Source organism: Mustela lutreola, chromosome 12 (genome assembly GCF_030435805.1).
Source record: "Mustela lutreola isolate mMusLut2 chromosome 12, mMusLut2.pri, whole genome shotgun sequence".
Classification (NCBI taxonomy): domain Eukaryota; kingdom Metazoa; phylum Chordata; class Mammalia; order Carnivora; family Mustelidae; genus Mustela; species Mustela lutreola.
The window spans coordinates 6,769,878-6,787,612 of NC_081301.1; the positions used below are offsets into that span (position 1 = coordinate 6,769,878).

At 53.7% G+C, this 17,735-nt stretch overlaps 1 protein-coding gene across 4 annotated transcripts; it reads right to left on the minus strand.

The window, feature by feature from the left end:
• Positions 1–939: 939 nt before the first annotated feature.
• Positions 940–17,461, minus strand: TBC1D13 (TBC1 domain family member 13). Of its 4 annotated transcripts, XM_059141066.1 has the most exons (13): positions 17,427–17,461; positions 17,316–17,369; positions 16,281–16,354; positions 14,716–14,756; positions 14,060–14,121; positions 13,850–13,949; positions 12,947–13,029; positions 10,585–10,744; positions 6,417–6,627; positions 5,691–5,854; positions 4,583–4,743; positions 4,375–4,432; positions 940–3,525 (listed from the first exon to the last, which is right to left on the minus strand). In XM_059141066.1, exons 2-13 carry the CDS (start codon positions 17,336–17,338, stop codon positions 3,460–3,462), a joined length of 1,203 nt encoding a protein of 400 aa, XP_058997049.1. In that variant the 5' UTR covers positions 17,339–17,369; positions 17,427–17,461; the 3' UTR covers positions 940–3,459. The 4 variants fall into 4 exon arrangements, with proteins under 4 accessions (XP_058997049.1, XP_058997050.1, XP_058997053.1 ...); XM_059141067.1 differs by lacking the exon at positions 17,427–17,461 and having other exon boundaries at positions 17,316–17,397; XM_059141070.1 differs by lacking the exons at positions 14,716–14,756; positions 17,427–17,461 and having other exon boundaries at positions 17,316–17,371.
• Positions 17,462–17,735: the final 274 nt, after the last annotated feature.

A 17,735-nucleotide genomic window follows, 5' to 3' on the forward strand; every position in this document is an offset into this window, starting at 1 on the left:
ACTGGCTGCCACCGCCCCGCCCCGCCCGCCCCTCACCCGACAGCACCCCGACCTCCGCGCGGCCGTAGGAGTTCTGACTTAGGCGCGCTGAGAAGTCTCAGGCACTGATCTAATCCGCTTCCACTACTTGACTTAACCTTCAGAAGAACCTCGAGAGGAAGTTCCTACTTGGCAAAACAAGCGAACAAGGACAAGACCCCAGGTCTGACACCAAAATCTACCCTCCTACCCACTACACCGTACGTCGAAAGTTCTAGGACATAGGCAAATCCGAGCAACAGGACAAGGATGCAGGCGGCTGGGGAATGGCTGGTTGGGTGGGAAACCGGCACGATTCTAGAACACAGCCTTGCAGTATGTTTAACAGCCCTAAAAGGTTCATACCTTTCAACCTACTTAGAGAGCTGCGCCTGGGAAAATGAATCCGGAACGCTAGGATTTTAAACGCGGCAGTATTACTCCTAATGGAGGGTGAACTAAGCAAAATACCCCAAGTAGAGGCTGGACTCATTCTTTAGTCTTTGAGAATACTATATAGCCGGCAAATATCAGCAACTTGCTTACCACCTAACCTCAGGGATGAGACAGTACGCAAAATTTTATCAAGAAAACGACAATGATAAAGCAAAGACTAACATGTTCTCAGTGATTTTCTCTAGATTGTGGGCAGTCCGGATTGTATTTACTTGAATTCCAAAATTCTGTCAATCTCAAAAATAACTTGCTGTGTGATCGAGTGCGAAGTACCTCCTTCCCTAGCCCACTGGCCCTTCGTTGGCAGGTGCAAATTGCAATTGTTGAATGAGAAGACTTGAATGGGCTCTTCAACAAGAATTTCCCCGCCTTTTCTTTGCCCACTCTCAGTCTCCGGACTCTACCCCTACTCAGATTTGTCCTTCTCTGAGGTCTCAAAGGTTTCAGCCCATCACAACACCAAAGCTCATTGCAAAGAACACGATTTATTAAAGACAACTTGTCATCAACAGCATTGATTCAAGGAATAAAACTGATGGAAAGAACAAAAGCAGACTCACATTCTGAGCCCGCAGCGAGACCTGCTGAGCTCATACAGCCCAATCTCTAAGTGTCCAAAGTCCTGGGGGCAGCTTCCCAATGGGGAAGCCTCAGGCACTCTGGCTCTCAGGTGCCTCCCTGGAGAATCTGGAGAGCTCAGCCCAATCTGGACACTATCCCTCTGCTCTTGACCTTCATCCCAAGGTCAAGGAGAGAGCACTGGACCTAAGCCTGCCAATGAGGCGAATCAGACGCAATGATTCAAGTAGTATGGCCCCAGGAGGGAAAGTAGAGGGACAGGCAAGAGGGAATGCATCAGGTGTCCTGGGCAGAGTCTGCTGCATCCCAGGCTGGGGCCCAAGCCTCAGACTGGGAAGGGGTCAAAGTCGGGACTGAACCACCAGCTGACAAGTTCTGGGAAGAGGTCAAGCCAGGCTGGTGGGAAGCGTGTCTCTGTGCCATGCTGGGGTCTTGCAGTCCGGAGGCCACAACAGCCCTCTCAACACCAGCCCTCCGGTATCCCTTACTCCAGTTCCAGTACAGAGCTCACAGCCCTCCCAGCAGGGACCTGCTGGGAAATCAAGAAGGTCCCAGAGGCAGGGGGAGAGAATGCAGACTCTGACTTGGAAAGTCAGAAGACTATCTCCAACGGCTTTTTACCCTCCTGGCCCCACCCTTCACCTCCGAATCAAGCACGAGCCAGTAGGCAATAAATAACCAGGGGTCTGAATAAATAGTAAAAAATCTCCCAAACACTGTATGTTGGGAGAGGAGGAGGCAAAAAGGCATGTGCACAACGTCCCAAGGTACAGCCTGGTATAGGAGCCACTTGGGGACAGCTCTTCCTGGCCCACAGCCAGGCCTGGGTGGGCAGCACGAAGTCCTGGATGCCAGACTCGGGAAGGCTCTGGGGACAAAAGACCGCTGGCCAGTCTGAGAGCCTGAGGACCCCTGCTACATTGCCCAGCCTTCCAGACACAAGCCACCTGCTTCCTCACAGGAGGAGGAGGGGTTTGGTCAAAATAAGCCCACTCCTCCCATGGCCCAGGGGCAAGAGAAGCCGGCTGCTCCTGCTCAGGGCGCCCCGTCCCAAATCCTGGGGGCAGCCCACGCAGGTGCCCAGGGAAGAAGGGCCAGCAGCTCCTTCACCCTGCTTGGGGGAAACATGCCTTTCCTGGCACTGGCAGGATCCAGGGCTGTTAAGCTCAGCTACCACTGGCCCAGGGAGGCTCCCGTCGCCCGCCCCCAGCCTTTATGGGACTCACCGCCCTGGGCGGGACCTGGAAGCCATGGGAATGACTAGTCTTCTGAAGCACTTGGATCCCAACCCCTGGCACAGTACCATTTGTGCATCCTTTTCCTTTGGGAAACAAGGGCCTTTGTGGGGAACCTCTGGAAGATGCGGTTCTCCCTCATCTTCCTCCAGCCCTGGGCGGAAAGGAGGGCAAGGGGCCTTGTGGGCCACCATTTCTCAGCAGCTCTTGGTGTCCAAGGTTGTTGTTGGGAGCAGATTCAGGGCCCTCTAGCGAGGCACTGACTCCCTCCCAGTCTGTGGGACCCAGGGGCCTAGGGCTGGGGATGGGAACATACCAAAGCTGACCCCAGGGGCTCTGCTCAGCCAGACTCTTCATTCTGTCTCTGGGGTTCATGGAATGGAGGGGAGGGGGGTGAAGTGGCTGGGGATAAGGCACCCCGAGAGAGAAGGGCAGAGGGAAATGGAGAGAGGGGCAGACAGAGCCAGAGAGTCACACATACTCTGTGAAGGGAGGGAGACCAAAAAGAAAGACCTCGAGGGACCAAAGATACCCCCACCCCCCTCACACACAGTGACAGACGCACACACAGGAGCAGCAGACACCTGGGGGATGAAGACACACACACACACACACCCATGACTACAGACAGAAACACACACTCGGTGGGAGAGGGACAGAGGGTGTGACCTGGGCCTGGCAGCTTCTTAGCTCCTTCACAGTGTCACCTTCCCCACGGAGAAGCCTAAGCACCAAGAACCAGAAGCGGTTTCTGGCTCATTTGCCCAGCACCTCCTGCAACCAGAGCCCAGAAGATCTGAGCAGGAGAGGAGGAAGGGAGCGGCCGAGCACAGGCGGGGGAGGACCCCTGCCAGCCCCCAGTGCCCCCAGTGTGCCCTAGCCCCAAGAAACCACCTCATGAGCTCCAGCCTTGCTCGGCAGCCTGGGCCAAAGGTCCCCCGGGTCGAAGAGAAGGAGAGAGCCAGGGCTGGGTGGTTAGAAAGGAGCATGGCACAGTGTGCCCCCAGAGGGGCGCGGCCTAGGGTGAGGGCCAAATGAGGAGGCCCGGAGCGGGCCGGTCCTGCAGCTTCCCCTCGGGCTGGCTGGGATCCCAGAGGCTCCTGTGTGTCCCAGAAGCCACGGTACAGGGGTCGGTGTCTTCTCTCCCAAACCTGGGCCTCTTGCCAGCGGGCTACTTTGAGTCTTGGAGTTCCTTGGCTTTCTGGAGGATCTGGCAGACATCAGTGATGGGATAATCCTAGGTATGGGAAAGGTCAACAATGTGCCTCTGAAGTCAGTCACCCTTCACCACCTCTGCCACAGCCACGCCCCTCCCATGGGCCCTGTCACCGCCCTGGGCCCCCAGCCTCAGGGACAAGGACCACAGGCTACCAGAGGCGGCATTCTGCCCAAACCCCCGCATAGAGTGAACACCACCTGCTGCAGCCCTCACCAGCCCAACCCGATCAGCACCAGCTAGGATCACAGCGTCTTCCTTAGCACCAGGACCAACCCCCACCCCCCATCTCTCTCCTAACCTCAAACCCAAGCGCATTCGTAACGAGCCGCCTGAGAGCGGACCGGACATTGCTGGCACACTAGTTCACGGGTCACCTCCTCTCTTACAGACCTGGCCAGTCCAGTTACTGCACACCAACCCCAGGCCAGGTGTTGAAGAACGCGAGGCCTGGAGAGGTGGTCACTTGGCTCAGGCATGGCAGCACGAAGACGTGGACCCACAGCTGTCTGCTTTGGCACCAGGTTCTTAACCCTTATGTGCCCCGTCCTCCCCCAGGCCCGAGCACTCGCACCAACAAGTACTGCGATGGACCTGGGGCCACTGTGTCCCAGTTACAACAAAGCTCCGTAGAGCGTCTGGTCCAGGGATGCCGAGTCATTCACTCAAGGCAACACCACACTCAAGTGGCAGAAGTGGGACTCAAACCTAGATCCAGCCCAGATCCGCCCAAGGGTTTGGACGCTTATGTCCCAGGTTCCTGACCCCAGCCTGTCACAGCAGCTTGTCACCCACAGGCGTGGGTGGGTGCTTGGTAAGCACATGCCTCTCTCAGCTAAAGACAGAGCTCACCACACCAGATCCTATTACCTGCAGGAGCCGCATGTTTATGGTAAAGTCCCCTTCCAGCAACTGCTCCCGGATCAGTCTGAGGGAAACAAGCGGAGAAGTTGCTGGAACCCCAGGCCGTGGAGTGCAGGCCCAGCGGGCCCCTTCCCACTCCCTCCTCCCAGCCCACGGTAGCTCACTCCTCCTGAGGACAGGCCCCGCCAACCCCTCTGCTGGCCGTCACACTCACATGAGCATGGCACAGCAGACCAGGAGGAGGAAGTCGAAACGGTTGTCGTCAGCGAACAGGGAATCCCAGATACGGATGACGTCGGGCAGCAAGAACTCCTGGGACAGCAGCAGTGTCAGCCAGCGGAAGGCGAAGAACTGGGGCTTGATGTTCTGTTCTTGCTGGGGAGACACGGGCATGGGGTGGGGTGCTCGGTTACCACGCGGTGCCAGGCGGCCTATCACACCAGCCACATGTGCCTGGGCCAGGCACACTGAGTGGGCAAAGGCACTGGGGTGCCTGGAGAGCCTCAGCCAGCTGAGGGGCAGCCGCTGCTTGCCGCCAGCCAGTGCTGTCAGATCTTCCAATTTGTCAAGAGAAGCCAGAAATCCAAGCTTTGGTGTAAGCTCTCTAGATTTACAAGTGATTGCTCTAATTATTTTTAAGATACGGTATGGGATTTAGCAGCAGACAGACCCATTATCGGGCACTTACTAAAAAGCCTGGGCTTGTGTTTATTAGCATGTGAAACAGATCATTTCACTTATTTCTGCTACACTACAGCCTTATGGGCCATCATTCCCCAGAAAGATGAGCCTCTGGTCAGCCCCAGGGAATATTAACAGTAAAATTGTTAGGGAAAGCAAAACCATAATTCCATTTCTGTTTAAAAAGACCTGTTTATATGTATTTTTCTGTTCAAATGATTTTTGTTTATATAGAATGTCTCTTCACAGAACTGTTTTCTGAAATAAACAGGGAATGCCAGTCCAGTAACTTTTTAGATTATTTTTGATTTTTAAGAATGACATTCCTACGTTTTTCTCAGAGGACTACCACCAGGCTAAAGGCATCCAGCACACTGTAAACAGCCTATGCCGTGCCTGGCCCATGACAGGCCCCCTGCCCACTTCCTCTTCACACCCAGCCTGCTAGTCTCCACATCAACTGCTGCCTCTGTCTCCCAGTCGTGCCACAGCACTTGGGCCAGCGGTCCCCAGTGGAGTGGCCACTTTTCATCTCCAGACTCAAGCCAGACCTTGCCCGGGGCCTGGGGTGCTCAGGAGGCCCGCTATCTGTGCCCCTTCCCATCTGTCTGCCTTGGCCCAGGGGTCCTGGTGCCCCTCACCAGTTTCAGGTAGAGTTCCATGTCCTTGTCCTTCAAGGTGGAGTACACCTTTTCCATCTTGTAGGTGATGCCACACTGTGAGTCATCCAGGCTTTTGATGAAGTTGTCCCGGATCTCAGCCATGAGGTTGGTGAAGCAGAAAAAGGTGTCTGCCTCGGCGTGCTCTGGTGACAGGGGCAGGGGGAGGACAGCTGCAAGGGAACTGATGCTCTCCCGAGTCCCATCCCAACTCTCATTCATAGGACAGCTTCCCCCGTTACCTCTGAGCCTCTCCGGGCCACCCACCCTCCCGGCTGGACTCGGGCCCTCCTCGCTCCTTGACCATGCTCCACCCCCACACTAAGGACATCATGGCTTCTCATGTCTTCTGGCAACACTGTACTTTCGCTTAGCAACTATCACATGCTCTTCTGATGACATCTTCCCAATCGTTATTTAATTCCTTGTCAATCATTCAGCTTCCTGTATATTAATCTCATCCCCTCTACCAGGATTTCAGTGATAAATAGAGAGGGATCAGTATGCCTCCAACATTCTAGAAAACCTGAGCTGCAAAGGAACCCGGAGACCATCCAGGTGAACCCCTCCCATCTGAAGGAGGGCAGATGGAGGCCCAGAGAAGGGAAGAGAGTTGCACAGCCTGATAAGGCCCATCAGCCTGGATTTCCTTGGTCCACTTTTCTAGGGAGACGCCGGGGGGATGGGGACAGCCATGAGCCCTTTTACCTTTCCATTCGCTGTTGGGGTCAGTGGCAAAGGTATAGTAGAGGGGTCCCACGATCTCATTCATGCCCTGCACGTAAGCGATGCCAGGGTTGAGCTTGGCATAGATGAACAGGATGCGCTCCACCACCTCCCAGTGGGCCTCACAGCCGTTGGGCAGCACCTCATACTCATTCAGGGAGGACGGCGCGGAGTTCTTGTGCGGGGAGCTCATCTGTGGGAGGAGAGGACCCGGGAAGGCAGGCGGCATTACAGATAATGTGTTCAGATATGTTCACCCTTCAGCCTAGACCCAACTTCCAGCTTATGGGGAATACAGAGCAAAGCAGATGTGTCTAATACCATGAGGAGAAACAAGCAGACAAATCCAGAATGTGGGACATTGTACAAGACAGCTGGACTAAAGTCTAATTTATGGTGATAAAAGCTACAACACTTGCCTCTGAGGTGAGGGCGTACTGACTGGCAAGGGACACTAAGGAACATTCTAGATGATGGAAATGTTCAGTGTCTTGACTGGGTTGGCAGCACAAGATATGGACATAAGAAAAAGTTCACCCCGCTGTACACTTCAGATCTGGCATTTTATTGCATGTAAGTTATATTTTACTTTTTTTTTTCTTTTAAGATTTTATTTATTTGAGAGAGAGTGAAAGCAATCACAGAGGGAGAGGGATTTCAGAGGAGAAGGAGAAGCCGACTCACTGCTGAGCAGGGAGCCCAATGCCCAGCTCGATCCCAGGACCTGGAGATCAGGACCTGAGCCAAAGGCAGACGCTTCACCGACTGAGCCACCCAGGTGCCCCATATTTTACTGTTTTAAAAAATCTTTCAACAGGAGCGCTTGGGTGGCTCAGTTAAGCATACAGCTCTGGATTTCAGCGCAGGTCATGATCTCAGGGTCTTAGAGCTGAGCCCTCTATCAGCTGTGAGTCAGATTCCCTGCATAGTGGGGAGTCTACTTGTCTCCATCTCCCGTGCTTCTCTTCCCCCTGGCTCACGTGCATGCACACACTCTCTAAAATAAATTAAAAATAACAACAACAACAACAAGAACCAACCTTTAAATAACAGACAACTGGCCCAGATTCTTCAGAAAGTCAAATACTACACCTGGGGGGACAGTGGAGGCCGCCCTAGATCACAAGACTACAGAAACGTAACATCTCCATGCAACATATACACCTTGACTGGGTCCTGGCTGGGAGTCAAACAATAGAAATATTCTCAGCACCATGGAGGACACCTGACCATGGCCTGGATACTGGATGTTAGTGGGGAATTATTAATTTTCATAGATGTGATGGTGGTTAAGGAGGAGGAATTGCTCGCTCCCAGGAGATGCCTGCTGACATACCTGGGGAGCGAGGGTCAGGCCACGTGCAACTCACTCCATACAGAATATACCCACAAGTTCAGCAGGAAGTTAACAACTGTTGAATTCAGGTGCAAAGTATATAGTTGAGTACTGTATTCTTCTTTCAACTTCTCTGCAAGTTTCAGATTTTCTCTCTCTCTCTCTCTCTTTTTTTTTTTTTTAAGTTTGATTCATTTAAATCATCTCTACATCCAAGGAGGGACTCGAATTCACAACCCTGAGATTGAGAGTCCCATGTTCTACCTGCTGAGCCAGCCAGGCGCTCCTCAGATTCTCCATTAAGAAAAAGTTAGAGGGGAGCCTGGGTGGCTCAGGATGTCAAGCATCCAACTCTTGGTTTCGGCTCAGGTCATGATCTCAGGGTGGTGGGCTCCGGCCCCACACCAGGCTCCACACTAAGCAGGGAGTCGGCTTAAGATTCTCTTCCTCTTCCTCTGCACGTCCCCTGAGTGCACACGTACACTCCCTCTCTCTCACTCTCTCTAAAATAAATCTTAAACAAAAAAGAAAAGAAAGGAAAAGAAAAAGTTGGCAGTAAATAGAAGAAGATCCCTGCTCCAGGGGGCCGTTCGTAAAGCAGGGCAGAGGTCTCCAACAGCAGGTGCCAACAGGAGCCTCAGGGGCTCTGCAAGGAGTCAGGTGCCAGAGTTCCCAGGGTGAGAGAGCTACAGGCCAGTGCGGGCAGGGACAGCGTATGGAGCCGTCCCTGAAGCACAGGGTCCCGAAGACCAAGTCCCTCTCCCTCCTATGCACATGCATCCACGTGTGCTCATACACACATCGTTAACATTTCCTGAGAGTTTGCCGAATGCAAGACGGCACTCTACAAGCCATCAAATCCTCTGTACAATCGACGGTATCTGCTCGATGTTATTTTCACAATGAGGAAACTGAGGCTCAGAAATGTTAGGTCACTCGGGACGCCTGGGTGGCTCCATCAACGAAGCATCTGCCTTCGGCTCGGGTCATGATCTCTGGGTCCTGGATTAAGTCCCAAGTCAGGCTCCCTGCTCAGTGAGGAGTCCGCTTCTCCCTCTCTCTCTGCCCTTCCCCCCTGCTCGTGCTCTCTAACAAATAAATAAAATATTAAACAAACAAACATGCTGGGTTACTCATCAAATGCTTGCATTATGTAGCAGCACCCAGAGTGGCTGACCACAGGGCCCAGAGCCAAGACCTCAGAGAAGCGCTTTCCAGCCTTCCCAAAATCTAAAGAGCCACAAGCTCATTTCAACCTCTGGCCAGTTTAAAAGCTAGGAGGTTGGAAATGATTATGTCCAGTTTATAGAAGAGGAGATGGAAACCCAGGAAGGTCACCAGGTATTACTGTCCCAAAGTTAGATGGATGCTCAACTAAACTGTCCAACCACAGGCTCCGAGGTCCAAGGATGAAGCTTCTGGTCAGGTTCTCTGCCATGAAGACCAGACTGGAACCTAAAGTGGGTAAGACCTTGGCTCTCAAACCCCCAATTATTATAGTGAAATGAATGAAGTCAGATCCCCACCTTGCCCTATAGCCAAGACATCAGCAGTGAGTAAGAAGGTCACCCACAAAACCAAGCATTCTGTCCTAGAATGGGGGACCCTGGGATCAGTTGTAACTGCCCTTGTCACCTCTGAAATAGAAAATGGCTGCTCTCCTAGAGACACAGAGACCTCATCAGTCATTCTACTTGGGAGGCCAAAAGCTTCTGAAATTATCTGTCATTAGTTTGTTGGGTGATTCCAGAGAAAGGTTTTTCCACTGTTGGAGGACAATGAAAAATTTTGAGGAACAATTTGGGAGTTCCACATAACAAAGCACAGGTGTAAATCAAAGAACAAGGCAATATGCTTCATCTGGCTACAAGCAACTTCTCAGAGTTACAGAATCTGCTAGAAGAACGGGATTCAAACACTCAGCATGACTTGGCCAGTACAAGTCCTATTAATTCTAGCTCCTGGAACAGCTGGCTGGCTCAGTGAGCAGAGTACACGATTCTTGATCTCAGGGACGTAAATCTGAACACCACACTGGGTACAGAGACGACTTAAAAAAATAAGATCTTAAAAAAAAAAAAATTCTAGCTCCTAAGTCTCTCAGCTCTACCCCAGCCCCCCATTCTACCCTGGCCCTCACATGCCTTTGCCTGGAGAATGCAGCTGCCTCCCAACCTCCATTCCTACCCCTCTGATCAATACCCTCATGGGGCCCACAGCAGTCCTTTCCAGAAGCAGACCCGAATCGTGTCACTGGCCTGCCAGGAATGCTGCAAGGCTCCGCAGCCCTCAGGACCAAGGCCCCAGCCAGCCTCGACACCACTGATCTTGCCAGCATCTAGCCAGGCTGGACACCCCCAGTCCCCGAACACACCACAGCTCTCTCCTGCCTGAAGCCTCCACGTATGCCCTCCTCTCCTCCTGGAATGAGCTTTCCTCCTAGTTCTTGGGGGCTCAGCTTAAATGTCATCTCCTCAGAGAAGTCGTGGCCAGGCCAGGGCAGGTGAGCTCCCCACCGCCATCACTGCTCCCACCATACTTTCCGCATCAACAGGTAGTTACTTTCTCAAGAGCCATCTCCTCTGCTACTCCTACACTGCACAGCAGGGCCCTCCCCCGGAACCCCTGACACCCAGCTTTTGGAGACCTGACTTGTACAAGGAACCCCAGAGGTGAACCTGGCAGGACCAAATTACCCAAAGTCGCTCTGGGTAACTGTCAGGGCAGATGGTCGGAGGCCTGATGGCCAGTGGCCAGGGCTCCAAGGGAGGCATGGAGGAAAAGGTCCCTTGGGGCCCCCAGGCTGGCTCTCACATTTGTGACTCCACTCCGGTTCCGGGCCACTGTCTGGGATTTCAGCGTTGTCTGCTCCACCCGCTTTCGAAGGGTCTCAAACTCATTCTGGGGGTCCAGGATAAGGAGGCAGGGGTACTCGGTGGCTCTCTGGAAGAAAGATATGTCTGGGCACAACCTCCTGTCGAGAGGAAACAGGAGAGAGTTCTGTTACTCAGGGTGGAGGTTTGGGGCATTCTATCAGCGCCCCACTGTGGGGTGCACCAGTATCCCAAAAGGCATTTTTTATGTGTTTTTAAAAAACAACATTTTATTTTTAAAAGGTTAGTTTTTAAAGAGCAAGACACGTATTTTATATATATATCCACACACAAATATACCCATATTCTTATGTGTTATTTGTAAATAGATACACACACATATAAACTTTTCGGGGTCTTTATGATCTTCTAATCCAAATCTTTTTTTTTTTTCTTTTCCTTTTTTTGGTGGGCAGCAAAGCAAGATTTATTGAGCAACAGCAAAGTGATAGTACAAAGCTCCCGAGAAGGGAAGGGACACAAGAGGGCTGCCCTCCAACTCTTCTCTTAAACCACAAACATCTCTCCATGTCAAAAATATTTATCTAGGGAGCCTCGGTGGCTCAAGCAGTTAAGCATCTGCCTTCAGCTCAGGTCACGACCCTAGGGTCCTGGGATCAAGGTCCACATTGGGCTCCCTGCTCATCAGGGAGCCTTGCTTTTCCCTTGGCCTGCCGCTCCCCCTGCTTGTGTGCAGGTAGCCCTGTGCAGGCACACACTCGCTCTCTCTCCCTCTCTCTCTCTCTGACAAAAAATAAAATCTTTAAAAATATACATTTATCCAATATGCCAGGGTGTTAGGTATAGCGTGGTTTAAAATAGTGACGTTGCACGTGGTATAAAAGGACCGCATATACAGCTGACACAGGAAGATGTCCAAGACGGAGGGAGAGAACAAATCAAGGTGGGAGATAGTTTCTAGAATGTGACAGAGTTGCTTTTGTTTTGCTTCCGGTCTGACTGAGGAATCACCGACACACAGCACCATGTGAGTTTAAGGCACCAGGTTTTTCTCGTGTCCGTGAGACAGCAGAAGCACGTTTTCCAGACTTCTCACATACAGCACATTGCAAACCTGCTCTCCAGAAACACTGCGCGACGTGCTACAGTCGCTACCAGCGTGAGACTGAACCAATTTCTCTAGAACCGGGTTCAAGATGTGGTTGGTTAAGACACCTTCTGGACAGAGGATGCCCCAACACCAGCCCAAGAATGCAGGAGACGAGCCCCAGGCATCCTGGCAGAGCCACACTAGGCCGGGAATTCAGTTGGGGCCTTCTGAAGACAGGCCTGGGCCAAATGAGCAGAGACAGAGGAGCAGCACCCAGGGTGGCAAGGGCCTGGAGACAGCTGACACCCGCTGAAGGCGGAACTGAAACCAGCCAAACAGCCTCCAGAACTCTAGTTCCAACCACTCAGCCCCACTGCAGATAAGGCTCCCTTCCCGCTCCTCACACAGCCTTGTGGGAGATCCCGCCCACGGCCAGACCCGCCAACCCCACAGGACAGCACAAGTGTGTTTCCACATTTCTCTGCCTAGTGGAAAAGCACACCCACGTACACACTGTAGCTCACCACTTTTCATAAAACACCCACCTGACCCTGTCACTCCTGTGCTTAAGACCTTTGCACAATTGCCCCATGTCTTCCGGATCAAGTCCGAGGTCCAACCCCCACCCCACCTCTAGTGTGGCTTCAAGCACGCTGGCCTTCACACTGCTCCTCGAATGTGCTTCTGTGCGCTTTCCAGGGCCTTCCTGCAGGCAGCTCTCCCCAGCCACGACCTTTCTCTTCCTCATCCCCCAAGGTCTACCACTCCTGAGACCTCAGCCAAGGCTTCCCCCAAACTGTAAAAAGCGCCCTGAACTCTCCTCTCAGAGCATTTACCACAAATGCTAGTTACTTGGAAGATGTCTTGCTGAACAACTACCTTCCCGTCCTCCCCACCAGGTACTAAGCTCCTAAGAAGGGCTATGTCTGTCGACTCCATGCTCAACCCAGAGCTTGGCACGGAGCCTGCCATAAAGCAGGGCCTCAGTACCTGCTGCCGGAACCATTGGATGAACCATCCGTACACGCCTGGGGCACCAATGCCACTAAGGCAGGGCAAGAGGAGCGTCAAGCACTCACCTCGCTTGCCAGCCCCATTCACAGGCCGACATTGCTGGGGCCTGGACCCACCTACTGGATGACCCACTAGTTCCTCAAACACCCACCTGTGGGCATGGGCTGGAAAGCACAGGACTGGGAAACTCCCCAACAGTCCCATGGGCCAGCTCCTGACCCCCCAGGGCCCCACTTACCGGACGTCTTTGTCGATCTGCAGCAGCACCTCGTTGTCTTTGAAGTAAGTGTTCCACCGGCTGTCAGGATTGGGGTTGAGCGGCTGTGTGGAGAGAATCAACGGCTCTGTTCTAGGTCCGACAAGGATGTCAGCCAACAGACTCCAGTCTGGGGGCCGGAGCAGAGGCCCCAAACCAACAATCCCACAGGGGCCCTGCTGAGCCTCTGAGACAGCCCGTGAGCCAGACGGGGAGCCTCCCACATAACGTTCTAACTCCAAGCAGAGCCCCGCAGTCTGTCCTGACGACATCCCTGCTGGCCAGGGAGCGTCCCTTCTATCTGTGGCTGCCGTTCTCGAACGCTGCCTACACCAGGCGCTGCTGAACGCTTGAATGAATGCACGTGGTATCATTAGGTCTCTTGAAATGTGACTCATCAACACTCTGAATCGCCCCTCCTAATCCTCGGAGCCTGGGTCCATCTATCCTCACTTCCTGCACATGGGGAGGGGCTCAGTATTTGAGGAGAGAATGAGGCTTCCTCTTGGCCACAGGAACATAGTCTATCCTCACTCCTGCCTGCTCTGACTTTCTTCAACTCTAAAATCAAAACCTTCCCCACGGAACAGAGGTGGGGTGGAAAGGAGACCGTGCCGACACGAGGACCCGGCTCAGAGCTATGCACGCCTCGGAGCCCAAGATATGACTTAACATTCTCTACTGGGTCCAGAGCCCGGGAAGTAGAAACAAGAGACAACAGCTTTCATGGGCCAAGGGGCCCCACGCAGAAAGGAGGTACTAGGTAGGCCAAGAGGGGACCCAGATTGGCTCCTCCTGTCCTCCGGGGCTGGGGAACTTGCCAGCTCCAAAGCCTGCATCCCTCCCTACTCTGTAGCCTTGGTCCCTGCTGTCATCCTTACTCACGTGGTCCTCAAAGGTCACATCCTCCCTGGACACACCCATGTTGGCCTTGGCAATGCCAGGCTGAATAATCATTTCTCTCAGGAACTGAGAATATAGCTCCCTGTGGAAGAGAAGAGGAGACACGGATGATCCCAAAGGTCCCATCCCGGGAGCGTGGACCTGCGATCTGACACAAAGGCCTCCCATCATCCCCCTCGCTCATGGTCTCACCTCTGCTTGGCCAGGATGGAGGTCCATGAGGCTCTTTCCAAGGGGAGGTAGTTCAGGAGAATCTGCACAAGGGAGAGGAATAAAGCTCTGGCGACTCTCCAGCTCAATCCCAGACAGTACATGGAGGTGGACTGGCCTCACGGAAAATGCCTAATAAAGCCCAGAGCAGACCAGACGGGCTGAAACCCACGAACGGAGGTGTGGACTAGGGTAGCCTTCCCTTTTCCCTCCACTGACTCCCTCCTCCTTGACCCCAAACCAGCCCTTTCCGCTGCTTTTCTTCACACAGACTTCCAAATGATAATAAAATGTGGTGCTCAAAGAGGCTGGAAACCCAGGCACTGGGCTTTGGCTCCCACCTCAGCTAAGAGCCGTGGGCAAAGCATGGCCTTTTTTTTGTCCCATGAAGCATCACTTCCGTTTCTCTGTATGAACCAGGAAGGAGAGGGCTTCTCTGGCAATACAAAGCGTTCCATCCCCAAGGGGATCCTGGAGGGGATGCCAAGAAGAACAGAAAACCCCCAACTTCCCAGAAAAGTTTCCTCGAACAAGCAAGGAAAGGCGCAGAACAAGAAGAAGGGGCTGGGGTGGGGATAGCCCATGCAGGAACCCAAGGACTCTCAGCAGAGCAGACGCCCCAGCCCAGGCACACCCACCTTCCAGCAGAGGCACCGCAGTCCGCCCTCACAGGGGATGCCTGTGGACACAGCAGGCAAGAGTCACGCCCCAGGCCAGAGTCCCCAGACCCCCAGCCCTCCACCTCAGAGCTAGCTGGCAGGAAATGGAATGCGCAAGAAGTACTTCTTCCAGGTTCATTTTCTGTCAGAAAGATGACTGGACTGGATGCTAATCCTGCGTATTTCTCTCCGTGACCCCTGTCCCCAGCCCCGCACTCCCTCTGTGTGGAATGTTCTTTTGAGGATAACACCTTCTCATTCTCGGTATTTCTTCCTCGGAGCAGTGTTTACCCACCACCATCTCTTCCCAATTAAAGTCAGATCTCTCGTTACAAGCGATACTGGTTCCGTGACTTCTCCTTCACAGTGTCCATCACAATCAGGACTATAACACAGTTTGTGTATTTATTTAACATCTGTAACCCCAAGCACTGGGTAAGCCCCAGAAAGACAAGAGCCAAATGCGTCCTATAGTCCCTTTCTCTAGCATGGGACACAGCACACAGAAGGCAAACCATAAATACTTGTGGAACATAAATTAAGCTATAAATGGTAAGTGCTTTGTGCCTTATGCCCACTGCTTCACTTAACCCTCATTATAACTCTAGTAAATAGGCAAGATTAGCATCGGTGTCCTCATCTTCCAAATAAGGAAACCAATGCTTAGCACAGAGCAATCAGGGACTCAAATATGGGTGTGTGTGAATCCTACAGTCCCAACTCCACAGCTCCCGCAGAATGGCTCCCCCAGGGCCTGGAAGAGTCTCCAGCTCAGTACACACCCCGGGACCCCCTCAAGGTCTTCAGGGTCTAAATATCACCCGTGAACAAAAAACAAACTGCTGCGGCAAGACTGTGAGGAAGTTTGCTAAAGCAGCTATTGCTCCCAGACCCCCAACACCACGAACAGGAGCTAATGCCTCCACCTCAGAATCCGCACGGGGAGAACAGCAACTCAAGAATTCCTTGCTGACCAAGTCACAAGGGCCAAGCAGTAACAAGAACCTGCACAGAACACCTTAGGGTATTTTAAAAGATAAGCAGAAATCTCTGTGTTAGCAGGGTAACCAGGCCCGGGAGGGCAAAGTCAAACATTGCTGAAGTTCGGCTCCTAGAGTCAGGGTCTCAAGGCCTTAACCAAAGTTCACGATCGCCTGAGTCGGCTTTGATCCCCGAGCCTGGGAGAGAACCAGAAACCACTCTGCAGCTAACCAAATTCTACAACACAGGAAGTTGTCTGAGGAGTGAGGAAGACACTGCAGCACTCCAGCCTCCCACTCCAGCCTCCCAGACCCGCTCTCCAGTTACTCCCGGCAAGCAGCAAGCACCATTTAAACACCAGGAAACATCCAGGCCCACAGACATGTCTTTGGTGGTCAGGGTTGTCAAGGGCTGTTTCAGAGTCAAAGAATCTGGCGAAGTCCCTGGAGGCATCCTGGCCCCCAAGAACTGCCCAGGTGTGGCCTTGTGGGCTGTCTCCTCCATTCCAACCACACACAGCGTTGCTCTAGGAAAACTCTGATCCCGGAGGAACCGCCGCTTACCACTAAAACTGAGTTCCCGAAGCTTTTCCAAGGCGATGGTGGGCTCCTTCAGGACATCGTGGAAATCTGCAATCCTAGAAGGCGGGATGGGGAGGCAGGTGAAGCACACACCCAAACCCCACAGTGACAGACTTAGTGATCACTCCTGAAGCCCAGAGCTCTCATATCACCCGTCTTCAACCCGTTCCTCCTGTCCCTTCAGGACTGAAAGACAGCAAAGCTGTCAAGGTCCTGGCCAAAGGCATGTTTGGGGAACGACAGAACTACAGATCACTCCTTCCTTCAAACCCAGAAACATAGAGGTATTCTTGTCTAGAGGTTCTCAAGCAAACATCATGAAATCAGACACATTTCTAATATTTAGTGAGCGAGCATTTATTGGGCACTTCCTGCTGGCCAAGCCCAGCCCACAGGGCCACTATCTGAACTCCAGGAACCTTAGGAACCAGGAGTAACATGATCCCTAGACAACGGGCCTGTGTAATCTGCACGCAGCTCTCCAGGCTCAAATATATAACCATTAGAAGACTTCTGGGCTAACCCGCAGGCAAGGACAAAAGGTTTAAAGAACAAGTGGCGGAGAATTGAAGAGTGAGCAAAATTTGGCCCGTGCTGAGGGATTTGGCCTGGGGGAGGGGAGCCTGGAGAATCCAGGTTCTCCAGCACGTCTAGTTAGAAACGGGCCAGCGGGGGACAGGGAGCATCAGAGGGGAGGGTGCTGGGGCAGAGGGGGAGACAGAAACGGGGGTGGGGTTGGGGGAGCTGGGGAACCGAGCTTCGAGGCCTTGGATGAGGAAGACACGAGGGGAAGAGGGAAACCCGGGGTCCAGGATGAGGGAGAGAAATGGGGTGACAGCGGGGAGCAGAAGTGCCTCCGCTCCGTGCCCTCTCAGGCCCGCAGGCAATGAGGTTGGAAAGTGGGCGCCCAAGACCCTCTACCGCGAGGGGGGCTCCCGGGTTCCTGGCCGCGCCTGCAAAGCAGAGGGGCGGCCTGACCGGGAGTGGTGTGCCTGGGTCGGCCCCCGTGGTCCTTACCTGCTCTTGTGCAGACTCGACATGGCGTTGACTTCCGAATCCCCCCGCCGCCTCCGCCGCCGCCGCCGCCGCCGCCGCCGCCGCCGCCGCCGCCGCCGCCGCCGCCGCCGTCGCCGCCGCCGCCGCCCCCTGGGGCCGCGGGGCCGTCTGCAAAGGCCTCCGACCGGAAACGCAGCGGCGGGCGCGTGCGTTCCGTCTCGTCTCGCCCCGCCCCCCTCGGCCCGGCCCCGCCCCGCTCACGTGCCGCCCCTGCCCCCGCCCCCACCCGTCTCGCGGGCCCCGCAGCCCAAGTTAAGGACGCGCCGGTGACCGCCCGAACTGTGTTCCCGAGGCCTATTCTTTGCGCTTTCCTGGGCCTCCGTTTCCATCTCTGCAGTGCACTTGTCACCCTGTCCTCTTCCTTACCCGGCCCTCGGCGGC